General features: G+C 47.8%; 1 protein-coding gene across 1 annotated transcript in view; it reads right to left on the minus strand.

Annotated features, from left to right (window-relative positions):
- Positions 1 to 27,302, minus strand: part of LOC133347289 (probable flavin-containing monoamine oxidase A) — a 44,567-nt gene that overhangs the window by 16,669 nt on the left and 596 nt on the right. Inside the window, exons 2-8 of the mRNA XM_061559430.1 lie at positions 22,878 to 23,059; positions 21,360 to 21,447; positions 20,174 to 20,354; positions 17,767 to 17,881; positions 16,719 to 16,876; positions 5,929 to 6,018; positions 1,971 to 2,058 (exon numbers count right to left, since the gene is read on the minus strand). Coding sequence (XP_061415414.1) covers positions 1,971 to 2,058; positions 5,929 to 6,018; positions 16,719 to 16,876; positions 17,767 to 17,881; positions 20,174 to 20,354; positions 21,360 to 21,447; positions 22,878 to 23,025 — 868 coding nt within the window. The 5' untranslated portion in view covers positions 23,026 to 23,059. The remainder of the gene's footprint in view (positions 1 to 1,970; positions 2,059 to 5,928; positions 6,019 to 16,718; positions 16,877 to 17,766; positions 17,882 to 20,173; positions 20,355 to 21,359; positions 21,448 to 22,877; positions 23,060 to 27,302) is intronic.

The raw sequence follows: 27,302 nt of genomic DNA on the forward strand, positions 1-27,302 counted from the left end.
AGGTCAAGCCAATATCTTTTCCCTGCTCGTATCAACAAAGGGGAGCTGACAATGTTCATTGCTTGCACTTTGTCAGTGCTGATAATTCCACATTCTCATGGCAGGAACCAGTAAGTTTATGGGACTACTACTTTTGGCTTCTACAAAACGGTTTTCATTTTACTGAGAAATTAAATTACGAGGGTGATCCATTTATATGTACCCTACAAAAAATATAGTAAATTACAGAGAGAATAATTGACTTAAAAGCCCCTACATGCCTCCCACCGATTATTTGATCAACACACCGATTTAACCCTTTGGGGCCGCCCATAAATGACGTCACGCACCTAGAGGGGGGGGGGGGTCAGACATTTGTGACGATGTGTGACGAGGGGGGGGGGGGGTGAGAAATGTGACGTCACATCACAACGCGCAACTTTAAATATAGACAACACGTTCTACTTAATTAAATAGACGTTTTAATAAATGTTTTCTCCTACAACATCAGAGTGCAGCGCCAAATTAAATACGCACTACAATGATAATAATTTAAAGGCAGAGCTTTGTGACGTCATATTTGAAGGGGGGTCAGACTTTTGTGACGCCGTGTGACGAAGGGGGGGGGGGGGTCAAAAATCGTCCCAAATCGCGTGACGTCATTTATGGACGGCCCCTTTAACAATCTCCTCGAAAATGCACGCAGCCCTGGCCAGCACCGTACTCGGTCGCCTCTTGAGGAGAGGGTCATGTGACACCAGTGCGGTGCCTATAATGCTACATTTCTGATATGGGTGACTATTTCCCAGGTATGCACACATATTCAATATACATGTACAGTTTCTTTACATATGAAGTACCGGTGAAGACACTTGACGCCGAGGTGGAGGCACACGTATTATTTATTTAACACAACTCGGTTTGTGACATACAGCACTGGAGGGGGTAACGGCCCCCTCACCCGACTAGCTACAGATACACTTCCTAGCTAGTCCTAGCCTGCCTCACAGTCCTCCACTATTTGGCTAGGGGAGGCTACTTGGCCCGACACTGGTAAGTCGGGCCCGGTACCCGGAGTCCCAGACCAGCTCTTAGAAGAGCACCGGCTCTGGCTCTCGGGACCACGCCGCTGGCTCAGTCCTGTTCGGCCCTGATAAGGACATCGAACGAGGGGAGTCCAGGGCTCTATCTAAGACGTCTTCAGTCTTCTGGGTTAACTTATAACATAACTGACTCGAGCCCCTATAACATCCCCTTTTATACCCAACCCCTCCCTGAGGGGTGGGGCCCCGGGGGATCGTAACGCCGAACCAGCCCCCCCCAGGGTGTCTGGCTCGGACGTCGCCGAGGGCATCTCCCCGTGCACACACGTAGCCCCGCCCACTGTGTTTGTTTCCCATAGACTGCCATGCATAACGGGCCCTCTCTCTAACACCCCTACACATACATAAAGTACAATTCTGGTACTATCTTTTTTATATTATATATTGGCATGGTTTGAAAAAGGACATTTGTATTTCCCTTAAGAGTATACCCCAGTCACTGGGCAGAGTAATAAAGAAGCAGGCAAGCCGGTGCATTAAAGGCACCTCTGTGTTGGTTGTTAATGCATTCGACTATACAAAGAAATATGCGAGTACACACATAAACATGCGCGCGCATTAGGCACGAGCTTACAACCACGCGCTTGCGTTCTAACGCTCGTGTGCTCGTCACGCTGGTTACCGGCATGAGGTAATTATCTCCTTTCTGAAAATCGAACACCTTTTTTTAAAGGCATTTTGTTGCCAATATTGCCAAAAATCCACACAGAGCTGGGCAATGCAATGAATAAGCTGTGCGGTAAGTTTCACTGCGATGGGTATGGGGCATTTGTAGTTTTAATAAACATGTGAACTGTCACCAGACGGACAGAGAGACGGATGTCGGTCGCCCTGATATGTTCTTGCGCTCGTGTGAATTTGCCGTCGCTCAGCAGTCGCGCCACTTACCGGCAAGGTGCGTGGGGCACGTGACGATTACTCTCTGGCAGCTCAGCTTGCGATGGGACCCAGTCCGCAACTCAACGCCATCGTCCGTCTGTGTCCCATACACATCGGGCAGTCGCATTTGTCATTAATTGTATGTATGTTGCACTTCTTTCGCACCGTACATAGCCATATAGGGAGAATGCAGATCGGTTTGTTGCAAATTAGTTGGTTTTGATGTTAGGTTGAGACAAGAGTTTGTGTGTTCTAATTTTGATAAAGGCATAGCTCGGTTTGGTGCAAAATTACTCAAAGACCTCTGCCAAAACTTTGCTACATTGTTTTGCAATGAGACGACTTATTCACTCTACATCATTGCTTTAATCCTCATCTCTCTATCGAAACAGAGGCATTGTCCTCAATGGGCTCTCCCACAGTTATATAAATGAAACTCTTGATTGCACTATAAACATTTCTGATGCATAACTGAGCCATGTAACAATGCACCACCATCACCATTCTATGAATTCACACAATTGGCATTGCGTTTCAATTCAATGGGAGTTGTTTGGCCATACTTGACTTCACAGATTAGTCCAAGTTGGTGTGTAGGGGGTGCCAGGGGTTAGCTCATATCACTGTCCACTGATGTCAGCTGTGGCCAAGAATCAAACTCAAGTCCCCCGGTTCATAGCACAATGCATGCACCACTAGTACACTATCCCCACAGGTATTCATGTTTATCATCAAATACTGCAATGAGTGTCGTTTGGACAATTAACGCCTAACACATCCTCCACACCCCGGCTATTAACGTTCACCAATTTTCAACAAAATCCTACAAACCACCTAATTTCTGTGTGTTAAATTAACGTGAAAACGAATTGATGTTTTTAAATCGAGACTCGATTTCAGGAATACGCTTTTGAACCAGCGGGTGTTCAATGCGGCAGTAAGCACTGCCACCTGGTGTGGGGTTTACACAGCGAGGAGTGGCCGTGCAGCCAGCGCTGGTGATACGCGGCACGTCGAGCCGTTAACATGCCAGGCAGTGATTCCAGCACACATTGTGGCTGGGTAGGCCATTCTGGCAAATTGTAGAGATCGTGGGCCTCTCTTGTGGAAGCTGTGGCATGGCACCCTTTTAGTCTTTGTGGAAACGGAACATTCAAAGCCACAAGCTTAAAGGCAGGGAGCGGGAGTTTGAAGCCAGAGGCGGTCCCTGTTCCCACGGAGCCTATCGTGAGTAGTCCGCGGCAAGGTAAGGTAAAAGGTAAAAACGAGTCTCCCTTTACCCTTCCTACCTTACCCCATACAAATTACCCGATTACAGGGTAATTACTGGGATACTACACATGAAAAAGGTTTATAACAGGTAAATTCGTATAGAATACTCTCGAATCGGGCGTTGAGGCTCCATAATCTCCTCGTCCCAGTCGTCTTGGTCGATGACGATCTCATCAACAACCCGATCAAGTTCGTCATTGCCGTCGTGCTCAAACGAATTACGGGCAATAAGATCTTGAGCCGCTCTGGCCCAGTTAGACGGGGACCTTCAGGCAGCCGGCCGTGATCCACGAGCGCAAGCACATGGACTTGATGAAGAGCGTCGATGATAGCGACTGGCGAACGCACGTGAACTCTCGCCCGGCTCAGTGAACCACCGCCCGGCTCCGCTATTAGCGCATTCGCAGGGAGTTGACGTTGCCGGCGCTCCCAAGTAGTCGCAGGCCATCTTGTAGTGGGCAGGGAGCAGCTCTTTGCAGAGAAACCACCACTGCATTACGTCGATGAAGGCGCTGGCGGTCGTGACGCCCATGCTCAGAAAACGATCGACGTCATCGCCGTCGTCAATGAAGTTGCCGACGTTGCTGAACAGGGTGCTGAACAACGACCCTTCCTGCATATGGGCAGCGACTGCCAAAGTCGGGATCGCGAGCACGTCCGAGTAGCGATGCTGCAGGACAGAATGGATCGTGACCTTCAGTGTAGCCAGCTCGTCTTGGTCTGTCGTTTTCGGCAGCTGTGGATTCAAGTAGGATGCCACAATGGCGAGTTTCTGAACCAGGAAGTCGCGGTACTGCACCAGCTCGGCCTTCATCCCTGTCGCGGTCAAGGACTCATCGATCGCTCTAAGAGCGGCTTCACCACGATCGCAATGACGGATGAGGTGCTCCATCATCACCGGCACGAGATCCAATGTCGACTTGTGGTCCGCCGACAACGAGGTCATGATCTGGCCCGGCATTCGCAGGAACGCTGTCACGCTCTCGATGTTTGCCTACTGCAGTTCAGAGAAAGCACCGACGCCGATCACATCCTGGAAGCGCGCCATGATAATGTCCAATGGGACACGCTTCTTGATGGCGTCGTCGCCCATGTCAAACGTCGAATTCCACCTGGTCGGGGAGTCCTGGTGCGTCGGCTCCTTGCTGGCGAGCTTGGCGATCTCAGCCTCGTGGCAGTACGACTGCCGAACGACCTTGCTGTGCCTGATATTGACGAGCGCCTTGCGCAGTTCAGCGTTGGTCGACTTGATCAGTTTGAGAACTCCGCGCTACCTTTACCCTGTTACCCTTTACCTTACCCCTTGGCATGGTCGACACCTTTACCCTTTTACCGGGTAAAAGGGTACATTACTTTACCTTGCCGAGGCCTAATCGTGAGGTGCGCTTGCAGGGAGGTCGCGGGAGGTGACGGGCGCTTGGGGTACCACCCCTCCCCCCTCTGGGCATAGACAGGAGTTAATCACTGGCCCGTGGAACTTTTGCTGACGATAACTTCACTTGGCGTGCGTAGGCTCCGCTACCTTTGCCCCTCTTCCTTTATCTTCCCCTCCCCAAATAAAAACCGGCCACTCCCGCTCGTAGTCCCCAAGTGTGTTCGGCAGGGAGCCCAATCTCATTCCCATCTTTGGACCCAGGAGCACTGAATTGGGGCTTTAGCTTGGGGAGTTTTTGTACCCCCTGCCTGTGCCTTGTACCAGGCTCTTGTTACATTGAAAAATAACAATACAAAACAAATGCCAGGCAGTGTGCGCGATGGGGTCTATTTCTGGTCAGGCTCAGCCACAGTTTTAAAATAATTGGCCTTGAGAGAGGAATTAATATTATCACTGAGCACTTCTCCCATGTGCCCGTTTCTCTCACGCTAAAGATCTTGGCATATCGACAAAAACGAGTCAAGTGTAGGCTCCTCGTAGTGTGCTCTGTCTGTCGTATAAAAGCCTGGCTTATTGATTATAATCTGGCTTACTGTGAAATGCGCAAGGCAAGTATTTGCGATCACAAGATTAATGCTAATCATGATTAATGATAACGAATTTAGCGTGCGTTTTGTTTCTCCTGTTATTATCGCGTAATTAATATAGCGGAGAGGGAGGTGGGGCTGGAGAATCGCACTTTGATCGTCAAGTGCATGAGGCACCTGTCTGCCGGGGCAGTGAGGTGCCTGTATGAAGGCAGTCCAGCAAGTAGGTCACTGACCTATCAGGATGCACTGAGTGTGTTCTCCACTCGTATTGCGTGAGTATTTTCTTCTTCTTGGTATTTCAGTTCTTTCCACGCACAAAATGATCCAAAAATAAATGGCCAAACACCCTAAGCAACGACATCCTGAACGTGAGTCATGGTTAATAAATTTACTTTAATGAGTATGATTGTGTTGGCCTCGCGAATTTTATGTCATGCACATAAGAGATAGTGTGCCAGGTGTCTTTGTGCTTTGAGCGCCTGACTCAATCGAAAACTATCAGTTGAATCCCTGGTCGACTTAGCCCATCACCTCTCTGAGGTTGATAAAAAAAAACAAGTACCACTTTGTTGGAAGTCAGGAGTGGTCAGTCTATGGATATAATGATCCAAGTCTTGGGAATGTGGAATTTCCACCAATGGTTCAAGGGTGCCAACATAAATGAGCCCGCCTGATTGCTCATTTCAGCAGGGAAACGAGTCGAGCTCTTGGGAAGGGGTGCGACATTTACCTGCGTGATGTGAGTCACTGCATCCCCAAGGATGATCTTGCTGTGACCAATCCTCTTGGCAAGCAGACTGGACAGCTGAAAAGCTCCACCCTGCTCCCACGAACACAAACACACAGAGATCCCTTTTTCTCTGCATCGCATGCACCCGCTACCGGCGTAGCGGGTGCATGCGATACAACAAGTTTGCCGAACAAAAGCAAATAATTGTTGGAACAGAACTTAAATAAACAAATGTTCAGTTGTGTCCCTCCAAAAGTTATGATGACAAAACATGCATTCATATTGCTCTTCCAATCTAAAAACCACTTCAATAAGCCATCATAATTCTCCACTCAAAAATGTAACATTAAGCGTTAACCGTTTACCACACTTCATCTTCTCATAAGCCTTATAATATGACGACAGAATATATCACACATTATCACACCACATCCACGCAGCATTCAAACATTTATCACGCATTCGTTTGTATAAGCCTTACAAGCAGGTTCGACATCATACATCATCATACCACGCTGAAATATTAATCATACTTCAATCTCCAAATGCTCATTTAAAAAAAATACTTATAAAATACACATCTTCTCAGGCCTGACTTAAGACCATGCAGAGGATGGCATGACTGAAGTTGTAACAGAATAATAATATAAAATCATGATTGACACTTCGAAAGCACCTCTCACCCGGAGGTCACAAGGTGCTGTACAAAACACACAGACGCACGCAGGCACTCGGACCAATCAGATCCAACCCCAAAATAAATTCCTCATGAAATAGAAAAATCCCATAAAAATAAGCACATCTTTATGCATGTGTAGTGACATAGAATGAGTCACTAGAGTGCGTGGCATGGGATGCTCGAAGAGAGGAGGACTATGGGTATCGTAGCCCGGTCTGCCAGTGAGACACATGGGCAGAGCCTGGAACCTTCTGGTGGGATCCAGAGGGGGCGTGGCTGAGGGCAGAGCCAGGCCATGCTGGGGAGGATAAAAGGGAGGCTCTGACACTCAGTTGGGGCTGCTGTTGTCTGGGAATGGAACTCGTGCTGCCATCGTCCTCGTCTTCACATCCTCAGCATCGCTGTTCGGGTAGCGTACGGAGCGTGGGTAGATATCCCCTGTGACTATATGGAACGGAAAAAAGGATGTGCCTCCAACTTTTAGTGTGTCCAGATTGATACACTACGTTTGGTGTCAGGAGTGATCATGAAAAAAAACTTTTTGGTTGGGTTGTTAGGGATTTTTTGTTTTTTTTTCCCCTTCAACTCTGGCGATAAGGGGAATAGATGTCGATGAAGGCAAAAAGAAAGGCTCCTACCGTCGGGTTCTCAGGTGGTGAGGGAGGTTCCCGGACAGCCCCGGCAACCGGAACCACGGTGAGGGTTCCCAAAGAGGCTATTCCGGCGGGGCAGCGTGCGAGGAGTGACGACTCCGTGTTGCCGCCGACTAAGGAAGGGCGGCGTGTGCGCAGTGTGCGCGTTACGGACCTGCTCTCCAAAGTGGGAGCACTGGTTGAGCGACTGGTCGAGGAAGAGGCTGCAGTTGGGTGTGGCGTGCCATGTTTGGCCACCACTGTGTCAAGCAGGCGGATGTTGGGACCTGCCGAATTTAAACATTCGACGGCATCTCATTCGGGGGTGCCTCCCCTCACACAGCGGTTGCTATTCCTGAAATAATGTTCAGCTGCGGGGGTTGACTTGGAGGCCTTCAAGCGGCACTTTGCCGCTACTCATGAGCTGGCGAGGTGGTCCGACATGGAGGCGCTGTGGGCTCTGCCTACCACCCTGGACGACGACGCCTTGGCAGTGTTCTACGCCATTCTTTCGACAGATAAGGCGATGCTGCAGCATGCTTACGCTCAGATGGCGGTGATCTTTGATCCCCCGTCCAATGCCAGGCAGAGACACCCCTCGCCTTCCTCAGAGCCTTGATGTCGCTGGCACAGGCTGCATACCCAAAGATGGAGCGAGAAGGGCTGGACTCTTTGGTGTTGGAGAAATTGTTGTCGTTGGCCCGAGAAATGAACGTTTGTCTACCGGCCACGGAGGAGGACGATCTGTTTCAATTAAGGTGGCCCGGTGTATCCAGGCCCACTGCAACCTGCAACGGTGAGTCGGGGTGGCGGGCTGTGCAGGATTCCTGGGAGGGGAGGGCGACCAGGGGTACCAAGAGCCCTGTCGGGTCTGCGCTTCAATATCTTGGTGTCTGCGCGGGAGGGTCGGTGCAGAACGACGGTGGGACCAGTGGAACGGGTTCTACCCTCTGCCATGGAGAGCCCCCCGTCATTTTTTTCTGCAGGCCATATCTCTAAGGGATGCCGCGCTGATCCGGGGCAGTTCTTCCCGCCTTTGCCATCCTCCTCCCTGCCAACATCTGCTGCTCCGGGCTCAACGGTCGTGATGTATCACACACCCGGCCGACACAGTCACCGCATGCATCTTCGTCGCAGTTTGTGTCGGGTGCGCATGCCATTAGCCCTCATATTGATATGGGGTGTGGGAATTATACATTAGCACGTGATAATTGGCCACGGGGGTCTGGGCAGTGGGACGTACTGGCACACCGGGTCATGGCGGCGGGAGCGGGATCGTCCACGGTAAGGGGGTTTGTGCAGAGTGTTGAGGTGCGGGTGCTCATAGATACAGGGGCATCCGCCACCATTATTTCAGAGTTTATTTGATGGTGGGTTGCCATGGTCCTGTGGGTAGTCCATGTGTCGCCGCTAATGGCGGGAGCTTAGGTATTGTGGACAAAATTGTTGCGTCAATACGGATTGGGGATTGTGAAAGGACGGGCCCGGTGTTAGTTTCAAGTTCATTCGCGATGCCTTGTTTATTGGGGATTGATTTTTGAGGAGGATGCCCCTCAAGCTTTTAATTGACTAGGGGTGTGTTGAGTTACCATCGGGGCATCGGTTGGGATTTTTGATGTCCCCTTCTAGGTTGCATATGGCTAACGCTGTGGTTCAGGCCCTGGTGCTTGAAACTGTTCGGATTCCCCCGGGTGCACAGATGCTTGTACCCTTGCGGCTGCGGAAGCGGCTCGATCAAGAAATTACTGAGGGTGGGGTTCTTTTAACCCCTTCGAATAGAGCGGTTCGTGGTTTTGCTTTAATCGTGGCACAGACGATCGTGAGGGGAGATCAAGGAGCCCTTCCTTCAGGTGTTGAATGCTGGACCGGGTACTTCGGTTATACAGGCGGGTACGGTTTTGGCTCACGCGATGACTGCGTGTTGTGTAGAGACCGATGATGAGGCCACTCGGGTCGTGGCCAGGGTTGAACGGGAAGTGGTGTCGGATGACTTGTGGATGGATCCATTGGTTGCGGGAGAACCGTGTGCCGTTGTAGCGTCGGTGGACGCTCCGCCACCCGTAGAGAAGGTGGCGTATGATAATACTATTGGCCTTGCACACGAGGAGTGGGGGCGCCTTCAGGTGGAGGACGCCTCCTTATGGAAAATACGGTGCCGCGTTGATGTGACGAACGGTAGGAAGGGTCCAGGGGGATGTGTCCCCCGTGGTCTTCCGAGATGGGCTAAGTATGCAATGGGATACGGAGGTACAGCGGTACTGTATTGTTGTGCCAACTGCTCTGTGGGGTAGAGTAACGTGAGCTGTCCATGTGCAATCGATGCACCTAGGGGTCCAGAAAATATTATCTACTTTGAAGCGCGACTTCTTTTGGCCCAGAATGTCAGAAGACGTCCACAATGTATTGAAGGGCTGTGTGGAATGTGCTCGTCGAAAGCCCCCGCCGAGGCTGGCCCAACCACCGCTGTCTATTGGGGTGTCCCGTGTAAACGAGCTCGTTGCCCTCGACATCCTGGGGCCATTTTCCACCACTTCGAGGGGGATAATACATTTTTGCTGGTAGGGGTAGCATACCTATCGTGGTAGCCGGTGGCATGGCCCCTGATGGATAAATCGGCGGCGTTCATTACGGACGCGTTTTTGTATGGTTATGTGCGAGATAAGGGGAGCCCGAAACGTCTCCTTAGGACCAAGGTCGAAATTTTTTCGTCGAAATTGTTGCAGGAGGTATGCGATTTATTTTGTACAAATAAAATTCGGACTTTGCCCTACCATCCCCAGACAGATGGAATGGTAGAGCTCCTACACAGGATTCTTACGTCCATGCTGTGCCAACAGGTTAACGAGGCACAGTCCAATTGGGACCTGCACGTTCCGGGTGTTCTTGCAGCTTACAGGATGGCCCCTCATGCCTCTACCGGATTCTCCCCATTCTTTTTGAGGTACGGGGGGGGGGGAATGACCCTCCCATGGAAGCCCAGTTAAATATTGAACCACGTAAGAAGAGTGTCGTTGTGCCGGGACTTATGAGCCTCACCCTTAAACGATTGACGACAGAGGAGAAGGCGTCGAGTGGAAATTCAGCCAAGTGGCAAGCCGCGAATGAGCAACTGGCGGCACTTAAAGAATCGGGAAAACCGTGGAAAGTTGGGGAGAGGGCATGGCTGCATTGCCCCCAGGTGCCAGTGGGCATGGCTCCTAATTTGTATAGGCTATGGCAGGGCCCGGTGGAGGTGATTGAGGTTAGGAGGCCGCAGTGTGTACGGATCCAGGTTGGTCGTAGGCGTTGGTATGTGCATATGTTCCACCTTATGAGGTCGTTTCATCTCCAATATCTGAAAGCCGGGTATTTGATGTGTCTGATGGGCCCGGATGTACGATCACGGAGTTTTGCACCTCTGCGAGACTCTGTTCCTCCATCTGCAGGATCCCAGGCCCTGATGCCCATAGAGTTACCAGCGGTGCCACCCACAGGCGGGCCAGGGTCGACGGGACAACCGTCACCCATTTCCTCTTCCCCTCCATCGTCGTTCTGGGAGAGATCGCGCCCGTTGGGCCGTCTTCAAGTCGTCCCTGGGGTTCCCGGGGGATCCGTTCTTGCCCCGTACAAGGGACCGGCGACAGATTAATACACTACATATGTATGTTGAACTTTCTTTGCACCATACGTAGGCAACCATGCTAATCGGAGGTGTGGGGAAGGACAACAAACTAAACACAAAAAGCAGTTCTAAAGAAATTAGTTTTCAATTTAGATTTAAAAGTGCATAGCTCCAGTGGCTTCCTAATATCAGAAGCGCATTCCAGACGGCCGCAGAAGTACACCTGAAAGCGCTGCGCGATGAAGTGACCATCATTGTTTGATGGCCAGCCAAAAGCCGCTTAAGGTGTGATTTCAATGAATTTCACTGCCTGGAAGCCACACGAGACAAGGCCCCGGTCACACATCGTCATCGTACAGAGACGTGACTTCCGGTACACGCAGCGGACCAGACTCGGAAGCCCGAAGTCCTCTTGTAGACGGGTTTATAATGTAGCAGCCACTGTCATTCCTTATTCTCTGCCTTCAATTTATCTGCAGGCAGCCCTCGCATATCCTCACTGGCGTTGTTTCACTTAGAAGCCGGAAATGTACTCCATTATAAATGTTTCGATTTTTTTTTCATTCACTCAATGCAAGTGCATTATTGAAAAAAACATACATTTTATAGAATGAGATGCATATGCAGATTGATCTTGGTCTTGAGTGGAAATACATACGTACATATCCACTTAATTGATAGGCCCTAAGCTTGATTGCTTGGATAAAGAGTGAATATTTGACCTGTATTACTCAGGAAATACTGCGCAATGAACCCAGAAAACGAAGTTTGATTCCCAGCCAAAGCCAACATCAGTGGCGATTGATATTTGAATATCATATACATATATATTTTAATCACCAACGCACACTAAGGAACATGGCAAATTGCATGGGGAAGCCTCTATCTAACAACACATTGGCGTAACACCCGATACTCATTCTCTGTAGACTGATGTTCTTGTCCTTGTTGTGTTGCTCTGCTCACGCACCACGGATCTCGCTTGTAAAATAGATGCAACTGGCTAAATGGGGTCATCCGTGCAACAACTAATATAAACTTAAATGCTTAATTTGGTTAGCTCTTGCACATTAAAAAAAAAACTCTATCGCTGTGGCGATGTCGGAACAATGGCAACGTCGAAGCAACCATGTTGAGATTCACTTCCACTGTGATTTCATTAATTGTCATTACAAAAAAAAAGTCAATTTTTGTCTCACTTATATTGTCTCATATGCATCGTCTGCGCGTATGTTTATTATTTACTTGTTTATCCTATGAATGTTACAATAGATCAATAAAAATGTATTCTTTCATTTATATTCCACGCGTCGAATCGTGTGTCGTGGGAATCGATTATTTAGGATTTGTGTGTGTTGCATGCAGCAGGATTACGTGACCGCTGTAGTCACTCGAGATGCTATGGTCTGATTGATTAAAGACATTTTAAATAGTGACATTGAGTTGACAATTCACAGCATCCTTGCGTGGTTAGCCAATCCATACCTTGTCTATCCTGCCTCAATTTTACTGTCTCATCTATTCCATCTCGCTTGTTCTGACCATGAAGACCAAGGAAATTCTTCGAGTGAGATTTAGGGCAATTGAAGATAATCGCATGCTATTCGATGCATGCATCATGAGCCTTAGAAGCGCTATGAATGAATGACTTATTACTCGTCTCATGTGTGTCGCACTGCTTGTTGCTGTCAGCCATCAACACTGCAGTGCTGATGACTCATCCAGTGCCACTTTGTCAGAAGCAATCGTTAATTTGTGCGGAAGCATAGGTCTGACTCTTATAGCAACATTAGCAAAGCCATAGAGGAGGCTCGCTGTCTTTGAGAGCAAGCTTGAAGGCATGTAAGTAAGCAGATATTACCCTAACCACTACTGTAATGTAATTATGTTGTCAAGAATGGCTTGACAAATGTAAGCATCTGTTTCATTGCATCAATGTATCATTTTTCCTAACGTTTGTTTATCGTTTTGGGAAATATGTTCATGGCTGCGGAAAAGAACGTATCTGAAGTATGATGATGCCTTATCCATTCCAATAAGGGCAACGCATCATAAATGCAGAGTAGCGTCCATGATGAATGGTGTATATTTGCATAATGCAGTATATAAGAAGATGGTCTTGAAGTTTTGCCAAGAGACATGAATTTTTCATTTTAATTCACAACAGCGAGTTAATTACTCGTGTGTTCAGTAGCCATGTAATGACTCTCGCCGCCCACACCCCTCCCCTAGCCATCTCGGTGATTCCATTAGTTGGCACAATTTGGGGTCACGATCCAATTCAAGAATCAATTCGTTTTTGTCTCGTTTTTTTCCCGTTTCTGCAGTTCTGCTCGCTCCATTAGCCTAAATGTAACATTAACATACCAATTGCATAAATGTAAATAAATTATTCCCACACGCATGATTAAATTAATGTTTCGTGAGTGTACACATCAAACTGTATTGATAATTGTAATTGATACATCGTTGCATGCTTATTATTTATTCAGTTAAATAAGCGAATGTAGACAATAATTAGTTGAATCATACAAATTTGCACAAAAAACAGATTCAGTTGGTGCTGGGCAAGACAGAAATATAGAAATGTACATGGCAAATATATTCTGTATATATTTATATCAAATACAACGCCTCAAATGTATTGATTTGTCAGTGTCATTGATCGTGAGAAATTTCCACCGTCATTTGTCACATTTTGATGGGTTGTTACTTGATGTAAGCTCCGTGAGTGGTAAGATCCAGTCTGGTATAGAGTTGAGCCCTAACCCCATGTTAAATGGAGGCTGTGTCAAGAGTTATCCAGTGTATGAGTACATCCGGCAAAATGTTAACTACCTTGCCTGGTATATAGGTCGTTGGTTCAATCCCGACCCTGACAAGGCCTGTATATCTGGAGTTTGCACGTTCTTGTGGTGCCACAGCGACGGGGCCGCTCTGCCGAGCCAGGGAGCCGCCCGGCTTCCCCCACCGCACTGCCCCCAATCACCCGCCCCACATAAGCACACACCCGCACGCATCCCCCCCCCCCCCCCCCCCATAGAGCTGGAAGGGAAGGTTACCTGATCGACCGGTTTTTATCCGAGAGACCCTTATCGGGATTAATTCTCACGGTTTCCGGCGATCAGGGAATTGGATGACCTCCCCCGTGCTACGTGGTACCGCGGCGCTGCTGCCGGCCTTAATATGGTGTGGTCGCGGCGTGGGGCATTCGGCCACCGCGGTTGAGGCGCATTTCCCCCCACACACACCCCCACGAGTCGACGGGGCAAGCAGGGGAGGCACGGGACAGCATGAATAGCGGGGTCACAGGGGCTGTTGCGCATAGTCATGGAGGGTTGGGATAATTGCGCTTGAGCGCGCAAGCCCCATTGGTAGGAAGGGTAAGGGAGTAATTAGGATTTACGCCTTGCACGCAGCACACTGATTAGCATATCAACAGCGCCTGGGGACTGCCGTGCGCGGGCTTGGGGTGCACGAGCCCATTGTTCAGCGCAGCATCCCCTTTGGGAGGTAGGGAGGATAAATAGAGGAGCGCAGAGGGGAAATCGCTCTCTTACTCCAGCGCCAGGCGACCAGACGCAGCTCGAGCCAGCGACCCGGACGTCCGTGCGACGCACCGAGGCACGCGGTTAACACAAGGATCAGCGGACCGCCGTGGACACTTAACAGTGAGTAAGAAGGGGAATTAGAATCATAGCCGATAAATAGGGAATAGGTACAGGTTTAGTGGAATAGGCCAGCCTCGTCGACTCACTGATTCAACATCAATTCGCAGGTGGCATATAATAAATCATTAATAGCGAAGCGTGGTCTCGCGTGATCTTGTCGTGCAGTGTGAGCGTGTGGGTGCGCTGTGTGCACAGTGGTTCGCCACGTGAGTGAGCGCTGCGCGGAGCTGAGCGCGCGGGTTGCGTGTGGGAACGCGTGTGGTACTGTGTGTGCGTAAGCTCGCGGCGTGCGTAATCGGCGTACCCCAGGTGCGCGATTGTAACGTGAGCGGCCAGCGCGGCGCAGAGAAGCGCAAGAGTGAGTGCCGTACAGAGCTGTGTGTGTGGGTGTGCGCGTACGTAATTAACCATGCCTGCTACGCGGACCCGCGGTGGAGTGGAACCCTCGGGCGACGGCTCCCGCACCATGGGTGAGGAACTTAGCAGCGGTTCGCTTAGCAGCGGGGGGGCGATTGATGATGCTAGCCCGGCCGTTAGCATTATCGAGGGAGGGATTTCGGGGGCTAGCGACCCCCACATTCTCCCCGTGGTCCAAAGGATTCTTCTCCAGATGTCCTCCGATTTTTCCCTCCACATTTAGAAACATTCGCTTAGAGTATTTGACTGCTGTACATTTCCACGTGATTAGCCAATTCGTTGTGCTATCATTTGTGGTCAGGTTGCTTCTGAAAAAGAGCTTTCAAGCTCAGTGGGCCTTACATGCTAAAATGAAAACAGTTTAGTTTAAAGAGTTTAGTTTATCCGGTACACAGATATGTCCTTGCAGCCAATATGAGACACGCTCACAAGAGGCTTGCACCTACAAACCAATACAATGCCTGGATTTATAGAGCATCTAAATGCAACAGCCTCTCAAGGCGCTGGAAGTAAAATAGCGTGATGCATTTCACGGGGGGAAATGGAGCATAATCGCGTTGTACATTGACATTGTATTCAGAGAAGTGGCAGTCGTTGTCGGCAGAGGAGAATAGGAAAGTTTTCAGCCTGGACTTGAACTGGTGCAGGGAGCCGGCAGCAGGAATGGTTGGAGGCAGCAGGGTAGACGTGGATTGATCTCTTTTGTGAAAGTATTGAGCAATAGTTGACAGGGGGCTTCATTGGGAAGCCTTCATTACAGGTGTGGAGAGTGCGTGGAGTGGAGTTCAGTTATTTGCGAGGTAGACAGGGGCAAGTCCTTGGAGAATCTTAAAGACATTGAGTGCATTATTGACATTGATCCTGAACAGATTTGGGAGTCAGCGGTGAGAATGGAGTGTTGGGCTGTAGTGGTCTCCATATTCAGGAATGGGTAAGGATTGTCTGGAGTTTGGAGGCGAGAAACGTTGGGGATGCCAAAGAGTGTAAGAGTAGCCGAGTTGACACGCGATAAACCCGGCCGCAGAAAACTCCCATGGGCAGGGGTCGGCAACCAAAATAACAAGAAGTAATTTTTTTCCAATTCAGTAAAAAAACGATTTCAAGAGCTACAGTGCATGTGAATACGAGAAGGTAGTCCTTAATCAATAACGTCGCAAAACAGTCCTTAAAGAGCCGCATGCGGCTCTGGAGCTGCTGGTTGCCGACCCCTGCCCATGCCAAAGTGTGTGTCGAATCAATGCCATCCACCAGCTGCTCAGCATCTGGTGCAGCAGGCGTTCCGCTAGTCTTCACAGTTGTCAGTCTTTCCTGATAAATGTTTATCTCAGCTGTGAAAGTTGGCAGATATTCCACAAAAGAAAGAAAGAAAGGTATTTGAACATGTTGATTTTCTTTGGCAGCTCAGTCTGCTGCAATGTGACCAGTACCTGATTACAGGTCTTTGGGCCAAAAAAGTGTCTGGCTAAAAACAGAACTTGTATGGTATTTTCCATCAAACATTGTGGGATTTTTCCCATAAAGCTTTGCGGTCTATTTACATGTCAAGTCAGCGTGTTACCTAATACAGGACATCTCTTGTGCCTCCACATGTAAAATTCGATTGCCTAATGGCTTTCCAAATAAATATTAGCACAGCTGGCTATGTATGGTGCAAAATAAGTTCAACATACACGCAAACATTATCCACCAGCATTTTCATATAACAAAGGTTTGGCTTTAAATAAAAAAAAATGAAACAAGGTGGCGGCAATATGGCTGTGGAGTTGGTTGAATATTTCGGTGAAGAGTACCTTGACTTTGAACTCCTGTGCCGACCCCACCGAGGCCTCTATTAGAGGCAGGAATCCCCCGGCTGCGGCCGCGTAGCTCAGGTAGTAGAGGCACGACACCTGTGAGCACTCGAGCCCAAAGTTGTTCTTGCATGCCACGTCCACTGCATCCTTAGCAGCTGCGTGGGGCGGCAGAAGCGGTTATTAGTAGTAGCAGTTCTATGTAACAATAATAGGGGTGGCAAGGTAGTCCAGCCAGCTTATAATGGCTTGAAATAATCAATGGTGTAATTGTGGCGAATGTGAATACTGTAAAAAGATAAGCAGACAATATTTCATTAAAATGTCTCTCCTCGTAAGAAAGGAATGTATTTCCCACATAGCCAATTGGCCAATGGGTTGTGTTGGCAATATATTTTTAGGTCTCCTTCATATATCTGTCACGTAAACAGAACGTGCCAATTCGTCACTAGTACAGCACACTGGTGTATTGGAGAGCCAAGCCACAACATTTACAATCTGAGTACAACGTTTCGCCAGTAATTACAACTAGCTTACAGATATATGAAGGAGACATACGGTCTCGTTATATATATTGTTTTAATGGCTTGGCTGTGTTAGAGTCACTGGGCCACGACTGAGGTTCTGAGTTGAATCCTGGAGCTTGCTGCCCTAGGAGTTAGCAATTGTTGCAGCAATGAGCCAGCACTGCTAAACTCCTGGGTGTGAACCCAGGCACCACAAACTGGCTCTCATGGCCTAAGCCCAGTTAGCCACAACTGCACAAAAAAGACAGGTATTTAAGTTAATGTTTTCACTCATTTTGATCTGGTTCAATTCTGAGGGGAAACGCTTACAGCAACTGTCATTCACCACTAAGTGGTGGTGATATTGTCTCCACAGAGATCGTACCAAACTAGGCTCACTTTGAAGCCACGCGAAGTGTCAGGGGCATTGCTGGCAAGTCATGGGACAGTTCCAGATGGTATGGAAAAAAACACCGAGATGAATGGCATGAGACACCACCTGTGCTCCCCACTACACAGGTAGACACTTCATACTCTCATACCTTGGGTCCAGAGGTTTTGCTGTTTGAATGTCTCCATGGTCATGCTGTCAAGCTGGGCTGCCAGGGGGCATGCTGCTGGGTTGGCTGCGGGCACTGTTTGGCACAGCCGGTCTATCTGCAGTTTCCAGGGTGGACATTGCCAAGGGCGCTTTTAATATTCTTCACATTTATAGATGAATATTATATTACTAGCATTTAGCCCGTCCAAGGACGGGTGAATTGCAGTAAATCTGAAACTTGCCAGCGAAAAGCAGACCGCGACGTGATACTCATCGCATCAATTCGTGTGCAATTTGTAAGGGCCGCGGTGACACAGACCTATGTCATTTTAAGGTTATAATCCCTTGTTCATCACGACGTCCTTTTTACTTTGATGTCTCAACAGCGTGACGGAGATCGCGTGACGTGAGGGTTCTGCCTTTGTAGTGAGGGTTGTAAGTTGACGCCGAGGAGGGGGGAGGAGGCGCCTCCGCCCCCCATGTGGAGTGACGTCAGCCACTAAGTATTATGAATGGGGGGGGGGGGTGTCCATTTGGAGGACGTCACCTGCTCATGAATATTAAGGAGGGGGGCTGGTCGATGTGGAGTGACGTCACGAGCGTTAAGGACAGACATCCCTGGGTGATTAGAGTAGGTATGTGGCCGAAGGAGGAAATACATCAGAGAGTATGCCCACTGGGAAGATGGAAATGTGAAATCATCTCGCGTACAGGTGTGATGGATTATTTGATACATCATAAGACTGTGAGAGGTGACGTTGGTCTTGGGGAGGCCTACATCCAGCAGTGGATAGATAATAGCTGCTGCTGATTAAGTTGTTTTAAGTCGTATCCTGGTGTGTGTTCAAGTCAATGGGAGGTTCATGGTAGTTTTCCAATGGGAATGTGACATTTTAGTCACTGGATCAGGGACACCATTGGAAATGAGCAACATCTCACTTGTCGATTGAGTGGGCAAACACGTTGATTTTGAGCATTATTTTGTGATCCTTTCGCTGATATGGATCTGTTATGTAGTGGCTAGCACACTGCATGAATCCGGCGACCCAGGTTCGATTCCCAGCCAGGGCTGTCATCAATGGCACTTAATCATCTGAATTGGAAATGGCCCCGCCGCCTTTGCCAACTCCCACTGAGTAGAGTGGTGAAGTAGGATCATTGACTGGCTTGGTATGTTTGTTGCCTTCTAATTTTACATTTACATTTATTGGCAGAAAGTGTAATGAAGAACCATCAAAGCTTGTTCAGAAGCACAACACTGACACTTTAATGACATGCGAGCGTAATGTTCCTCTGTTGCAAGGCTGTAAATAATTATACGTTCCTCATGTGCTGCAGAACCCCCCCCCCCCCCCCCCCTTACGAAGGATGCTTAATTTAATGGCAGCGTTGATTAAATCAAGCGCTGTGGTTAATTCGCAGAATTCCCCAAGCATCGTGTGGAGACCGTTGGGGAAATTTAACGCGCGTGGGGTGCGCTCAGCGGGGGCGTTACGAGGTTCTCATCACCAGGGGGTGCTCAACGCTCAAGAACCCGCGCTGGAAAACAGATGGCAAGCACCGATAGTGTCTTGACAGCTGCAGCCTCCACACAGCAAAGCCGCTGCTGTGCACTTGCCCTCCCGTGCACGTCACAGGCCCAGCCGTATTTTTAAACATCTGCCTCTCGTGAGATTAAACAAAGCTGTGGTCTGTTCGGTACGTCTTAGAGCCCCGTGAAGTCAGTGTGTCACCGCTCAACGGCGCGTAGAGCCGGTGATCATCTGCAACGACGGCCTTAAACTGTTGGGTTTACATTCCACGTTACCGTGGCGAGGGCATCACATGTGTGAAAGTCAAAGGTCAAAGCGTCTCTTTGCTTAGGTAGGTGGTCAAATGCATTCGCAGCCCTGAGATATGCCGCAATAATACAATTACTGGCCCCACCTCTTTAAACTCAAACAACTGATAGGTAGGTGTTGAGAAAGTGACTGAAATTCCACTTTTCTGTGGTAAGCGCCAGTGCATATATCACACCTCCCCAGGACGTGTAGATCATGGGTTTTAATTAACCATACTTCACCACGTTGGTTAGTGCTCGCCGGTGAAGAGGGCCGGGGAGGCCTGAACTGTTTCAGATATTACTCATCACTGGAGCTTGCAGTGGCCATTAGTCAAACTCAGGCTCACCAGGTTCACAGCACAATGCAACAGCCAGTGAGCAAACGCTTCACTCCTACACGCGAATGCCTCCTCGGCATAAATTAACACACGTAACTTTGCATGACATTTAAAAGATTCACTTCTTGGTGTCCAGATACATATCACGGTGCCTGTGTTTGACCTCGCCTAGACAACACATGACAGAGTCATGTCACGAACGTTATAGCTTCACAAAGAAGTGTGCGGGGACCGAGCCAGCGGGGTACCTTCCACATGAAGAGCTGCAGGTCCACGAGTGCCGGCAGGGACAGGCTGGGGATGCTGGAGGAGTAGGTGCCGATTTTGGCGTTGGCGCCGCCCAGCTGACACACCTTGGTACCGTGGGTGTATTGTGGGTACACGTCCAGGCCGAGCTCTTTGAGGAGACCCATCACATGCCGTTGGGTGCTGAGGACCCAGAGGCAGGTGCCAAACAAGTTCAACGTACGTACATACATTGTGTTAAGGGGCTGCGAGGGAAATATTAGGTCTAAATAGAAAAACATGCTTATTAAATAATGAATAAACACGTCTAGGCTTTGTGATAATACCGTATATCCAGAATGTGTCAGGCAAATCGAAGTTTGCATGAACTGCAAATAATTTAAATGTTCTTGCACAATTCAATGCATGGCATCGTGTAAGAATATATATTAATGTGAGTGATTACGGGTCTACTCGATAGAACCATTGTTGATTTCGCACAAAGTAGTAGTAATTTTAGCCAATAACAACCGAACCGGGTTCAGACTTTGCGACCAAGTTATTGCGAGTGGACACGGCATACTAACGACACACCCACCAACTCGTACGCGCACTCTTGACACGTGGAGCAAGTCTCAGGTTCTATTGCGACCTAACGTCTATTTAACACTTAACACTTAGGCTGTTTAACACGTAGGCGGTTTAACACGTAGGCGGTTTAACAAGTAGGCTGTTTAACAAGTAGGCTGTTTAACAAGTAGGCTGTTTAACAAGTAGGCTGTTTAACACGTAGGCTGTTTAACACGTAGGCTGTTTAACACGTAGGCTGTTTAACACGTAGGCTGTTTAACACGTAGGCTGTTTAACAAGTAGGCTGTTTAACACGTAGGCGGTTTAACAAGTAGGCTGTTTAACACTTAGGCTGTTTAACACGTAGGCTGTTTAACAAGTAGGCTGTTTAAGACGTAGGCTGTTTAAGACGTAGGCTGTTTAAGACGTAGGCTGTTTAACACGTAGGCTGTTTAACACGTAGGCGGTTTAACAAGTAGGCTGTTTAACAAGTAGGCTGTTTAACAAGTAGGCTGTTTAACAAGTAGGCTGTTTAACAAGTAGACTGTTTAACAAGTAGGCTGTTTAACAAGTAGGCTAACGTCTATTTGCATCCCGTGCCATATTTGCAACATGTGGGGAAGGTGGTGCAGACTTCACCTGCCGACCCACTGTCCGCCGAGGTCCCACGTGTCTTGCCCTGATGCAGACTTCAGCCGAGTTGCCATTGTGCGTCCTCCCACCCGCTCTGGTGTTCACATGTACACAAATAAAGACAAATATCCCCTGTATAGCCTTAACAAACGGTTGGGGCAAGTGCTTTTGGCGAGCACCTTTGAAGGCCGGCATAGCACACAAGGGGGTGGGTGACCAGCACCATCCCCGGCCGCATTTGTCTCCTGAGTGGCGATGTTTACAAACCGCTCAGTTGACCTCGGGGAGGCCCAGAATCGATTTCGATCATCGCTATCACTGGAGTTGGCCGTGAACGGCAATCAAACTCAGGTAACCAGATTCGCAGTAGAGCGCAATAAAACTGAGCCACTAGTGCTCCCCACTTCACCACCACCACCAGTCACATCCAGTATGTATGCACAGGCACGCGTATGCTGAGGCACATGGACTCAAACACACAGAGAAATGTAATGTTATTCCCCAGGGTGGATTCCAAATTTCTAGACCATTTTCTCACTCGCCCATCTATGGGAGTTGATGGCCCAAGAGGCACAGTAATTTTGAAAAACTGGGGGGCATGCCCCACTCATTGAAGGGTCCTATGTTCAAGGTGAGACATCGCATGGCTCATCAAAGCCATATATTTCTAGTGCACATACACACACAAGTTATTCCATCTTGCCAATTCAAATAATTGAATTGAGGAGCCACTACTGGGGATCCCTGAACCTGTGCTCAGCTGCAGCCGAGCCCTGCATCTCAAGTCAAGTGGGGTGGTGTAGATGGATGGGAGGGTTTGGACCAACCAGAGTTTGCAGGAAATGCCAAGATTGTAGAGTTGATGTTTGAGAATCTGCAACTGTAAAATGCATGTTTACTAGGGATGTGTTCCAGATTCATGGCTTAATCTGAAAAATCTGAACCCAGGTCTTACATTTTTTTTTGGGATAATCCGAATTTCCATTTTTACTCAGATTAATCCAAAAAAGTGATGTCACTGAAAGAAACGTTGTGTACATTGCACCAAAACTGCCATTGTATGACGTTACTTTGACATGTCACTTTTACTTAGATTTATTCAAATATAACATGTAAAATTCTTGTTTTACTAACGTAACTTTAAGTATTCTTTTTTACTCAATGATCAACATTTTCAATTATTAAATTAAGTAAACAAAGAAAGGCATTAAATTGTAATACATTTAAATACGGAAATATGACACAAATAAAAAAAATTGGACTGCAATAAAGGCCAATATTTGAAAAATCGATAAATCATAAACTCATTCAGATTCCCTTCTTCGGCATTCTGGAGCACACTTCGTTCCGATATTAGGAAGCCATTGGAGCTATTAACTTTGAAATCTAGATTGAAAACTCACCTATTTAGAACTGCTTTTTGTGTTTAAATTGTTGTCTTTACCCTGCACCTCCATTTTAAACAGTTGGCAATGTACGGTGCGAAAGAAGTTAAACATACATTCACACATTCCAAATGTGTACCTTTCCCCTCGAGCACGATCACGCCAAGTGCTGGGTCCGTCTGCAACAGGCGGTATGCGGCAGTCAAGCCAGAGATGCCAGCTCCGACCACCACCACATCGGTGCTAATTTCTGCCCCGTGTTCTGATTCTGCCTTCAAGTGAGCCATGGTATCACCTCTTCAGGCCTCTGCACTCCAGCACCTGCCACGTTCAGATTCATTCAGTTAACACGTTTCTGTATCAGCAAAAAATTTAAAGGTGTTTTAAATTGTGTATCGGGAGAGTGTTCGACTCGTAATTTGGAAGGTCGCAAGTTGAAGTCCTGGTTAGGGGTCAACTCAACGTAGTGCTGGACTCATAATTGGAAGGGGGCAAGTTAAAATCCCCGTCAGGGGTCAACTCAACCTATCATGATAACCTGGGTTCCTGGAAATGGTGAAGAGAGATATCTAAACCAGTCCTGGGCCACCTTTCGCCAACCCACACTGAATATGGTGGTGAAATGCAGCGAACCAGCCGTCATGACCGACACAGACTGTAGATGCTTTTTCCCAGCAGAAGAATAACAAAGGGCTGTCATAAATCCTATTATATAATTTGCTAGTGGGGAAACATTCAAATTTAAGCTTATTTTTCAAAATTTCAGTCTTTTCCAGTTGTACAATGCTTTGCCTATGGATTTATGCTCTGTTGTGCATTACATCATCGCTGGTGAAGTATATTTAATCAATATTAATAAGCCATAGGCAGCTTTCAATTGTAGGAATGCTTTTGAGAAAGCACACACACTGTCCCCTCAAGCGCTGCCTTTTCGTTCAAACTCAGGTAAAGATACCTCCGAATATGGGAAATCAAAGGGGACTGGAAACGTAAATATTTGTGTTTTTTTGCTGCTTTCGCTAATGTCTAACATAAATCACCATTCAGCCAGTCGATAGATTAATCAATACCTTTAATCGATCAGTGACATCACCATCCATCACTGCCGCACTGTCCTGGATGCAGCACGCTGTTACTGGCTGGCGGCCGGCGTACATACCAGGGGGTTCAGCCATCGAGTCTCCTGCTTGCATCAAATGTCTTCAACCTCTGGTCTCTTTGGTATATTACTAAAGTTCAGCAGGGGTGTGCTTATGGCTGTCCGATTAATCCAAGTGTACAATATGTCTGCCCCTGTGGGCAAATGTAGCCCGCTCAAAAATGCAGGGGAAAAACTGGAAAGATTGTTTTTCTTCTTCATGCTAATAGCTCAAAATTGGACATCTCTGCTTACACGCAGTTCTTTGCCCCTTTTATTCAGTGAGGAAAAGCTTCTGAGATGAACATCCTGTTTGCAAAGGAGAGCTAAGAGCAAATATACATTGGGAAATATAGTGGACTTGTATTGGGTATATTTTTTTTATTTCAATGAAAATTTAATGAGTTCTCTATTATCAGCACTCTGCTTTATATTTACTGAATTGAATTATTGAACGAAAGGGTTAGTAATGGTGCCATTAGTGTTAATAATTAAGTGGCCCCATCTTGAATACTTTTTAAATACACCTTATGTGCATACCACACTTGCATATAACCCAAAGTATACAGAGAAAGATTGGCTAAACTGTGCCATGAAAATGATTCACCTTTATTATCCTTGTGCCCTTGCTAAAGCCATAGCCATTTATTTCACTTCAGGATACTTTATACGGGAATGCATTACACGTCGCAGATTATGAATTTGGTAATGATGGCCTACCCTTCCTATACATAATAACACTTTGAGAACCATTAACATTTACAAGCAGTCAACAATGTGGCAGTGCATATCAGAAGGAGGTTGAGACCGAAGCAGTGAACCTTGGAAATGAGGCCGTGATATTACCCATAGGATCTGCGAGTCTCAAATGTTACACCCAACATAGGAGTCATAATATGGGGCAATGTGCACAATGTTTTGCTATGTGCTCTCCTTCTGTTATCTCGCCCATGCAGGCGCTGAGCAGGCTATCTTTAGAAGTCCTTGCTTGCTACAGAAATGGCCTTAATAAAACAGGCCCCTTGTATTTGCGCTTGTGCATGTCCCATCAGTAGTGCAACTGTTAGCATGCTGCGCTACGAACCCGATCTCCCGAGTTCGATTCCCGCTCATGATCAACTGCAGTGACGATAATCTGAACTGGTCCTTGACTTCCCCTAGGTCGACTCAGCATGAAATGGAGTACTTGGTGCGGTGTGTAAACATCACCATTGGGGAGACAAAGGCCGCTACGCGTGGTGCTGGCCACCCACCCCTTCGTGTGCCTACCAGCCTTCATAGGTGCTCGCTAACAGCGCTCACACCAACAGTCTGTTAGAGGCTATGAGGGGGATATTTGTCTTGTTGTGCTCTCATAGGTGGCTGGGCAGCCAAGAGATCGATGTGACTGCCATCGAGACAGTTTCACGGAGTGGACAAGTTTAATTTCTGGCTGTGTCTCCAGCTCATTCAGCAGTTCTGTACTGCTCATCCCTATTGGAACGCGATTCCTGCCAAAGGGTTCAGTGTCTCCATTGAATAACCGTTCATCTTCTTGGTTCTTTCGGTAAAGTCACGTAGAAGGGAAGTAATAAAATAATTAAAATAAAACATAATAAAATAATTCTCACGACGTTTCGGCCACAACGCAAGCAGCCGTCCTCAGGTGAAGAACATGTCTGTCGATAAGACAGAGTCTGAATGACACGTCCTAGGAATTATGCTAATTTCCTCTTCAGATGCAAATTATTTTGTCAAGGCGCTCTTCCTCCTCCCTCCCAGCTTAAATAGACGCTCCAAGCCTAGGACGTGTCATTCAGACTCTGTCTTATCGACAGACATGTTCTTCACCTGAGGACGGCTGCCTGCGTTGTGGCCGAAACGTCGTGAGAGTTATTTTATTATGTTTCATTTGTATCATTTTATTACTTCCCTTCTACGTGACTTTACCGAAATAACCAAGAAGATGAATCCCTGCAGTCACGAAAGCTTTAAATCGAAATTGAATAACCGTTGTTGACTTTCCATCAGTAAGAATTTTATATTGAACACTTATGGGCTGAATAGTTCTCCGACCAGAAATTGAACTTGTGATTTTTTGGTTGCAAGTGAAGTATATGGGCCATCTCCTGTCAAGGTGTTACGACGTGTAGAGCCTTATGAAGTGATTTAAAATGTTCCTGCATCATATGTACAACTAAATATGTTTCAATCGTTCAATTAAGAAAGTCTTCCATTTTTAAAGGATTGTTTTTATTCCAACCAGAAATATGCCATATCCACACGTTTCTTTCGTTTGGTTGTTCGTGTCTCTATGGCTAAAGGGACACTACCTTAGTTGGCTCTCGCTGGCTTTCACGTGGAGAATATTTTTTTTATTTATCCGTGTAAAGCTAATCTGATCCGGACTGTGCACCTGATCCAGAGCGCAAACGATTCCAAAGTCCTACTGAGGTCACGAGGCCGTTCCGTGCTCGGTGTGGGAATGAAGTGAAGTGAGAGACTCAAACGACAGAGCCACCCTTGGTGTGCACGTGGGAGTGCGCTGGCAACGCAAACAGCACAAGGCAGAAGACAGCTCTTGTGATGACAAAGCTGGAATGCATTACGTGAGCGCAATAACAATTACGCCACTGGTAACCAACCCGGTCCTGTTTGCTCCGCACATATTATCCAAGGGTTTAAACTTGAGGCGTAATGATTCGCCACCCTGGTGATTCTGTGAATTGTCGTGATTCAGGGTGGTGACTCGATCTTGATTCGCGGCCACGGATAACATTAGTGGCCAGAGTGGTTCTTGATCCCCCCTCCACCCCCCACATAACCTGCAGTCCCCACGTTGGTGGGGTATGGTCAAAAACACAACACCCATGACCGACACGGCACGGGGGAGTTCTTCATCCAGCAGAGGATTGACAAAGGGCCTGTACGTTCGCTCTACAGTATTGTGAATGTAGCGGCCACTCGTGGCTACCGTGAGCTTAAGCCTCGATATTAATCAAAGCATCGTTCAACTTCGAGAGGCCTTTAAACGGCCTCTATCAATGGGGACATGCATTCATCAGTATCGACTAAGTCGTGTACAAAGTGTCACTTGGTCCGCACGTGAACAAGAACTCGCGGCTTTCCCTCTTGCCCATCATCCTCCTCGCCCCTCCACTCCTCCTGCCCCTCCCCGACCCCTTCGTGATCCCGAGGTCGCCTCGACAGCTGTCACTCATCCCTCCATCGCTGTGACTCCGTCCCTGCCGTCTGCGAGAGTTGTGACGCCGCTTTGTAAGCTGTGTCAAGCGCCTTGCGTTGAAGGCGATCAATGAATACAAATTATATGTTCATTTGTATTGAGGACGGGTAAATTGTAGCAGGTCCTCAATATCCAATCATAATACATCGTCAATTTGTCAAGTCTATCAATGCCGTATAAACACAAGCAAAGTAGGCAAAGTA

Source organism: Lethenteron reissneri, chromosome 3, assembly GCF_015708825.2.
Source record: "Lethenteron reissneri isolate LAM-NWPU_2019-01 chromosome 3, ASM1570882v1, whole genome shotgun sequence".
Taxonomy (NCBI): Eukaryota; Metazoa; Chordata; class Hyperoartia; order Petromyzontiformes; family Petromyzontidae; genus Lethenteron; species Lethenteron reissneri.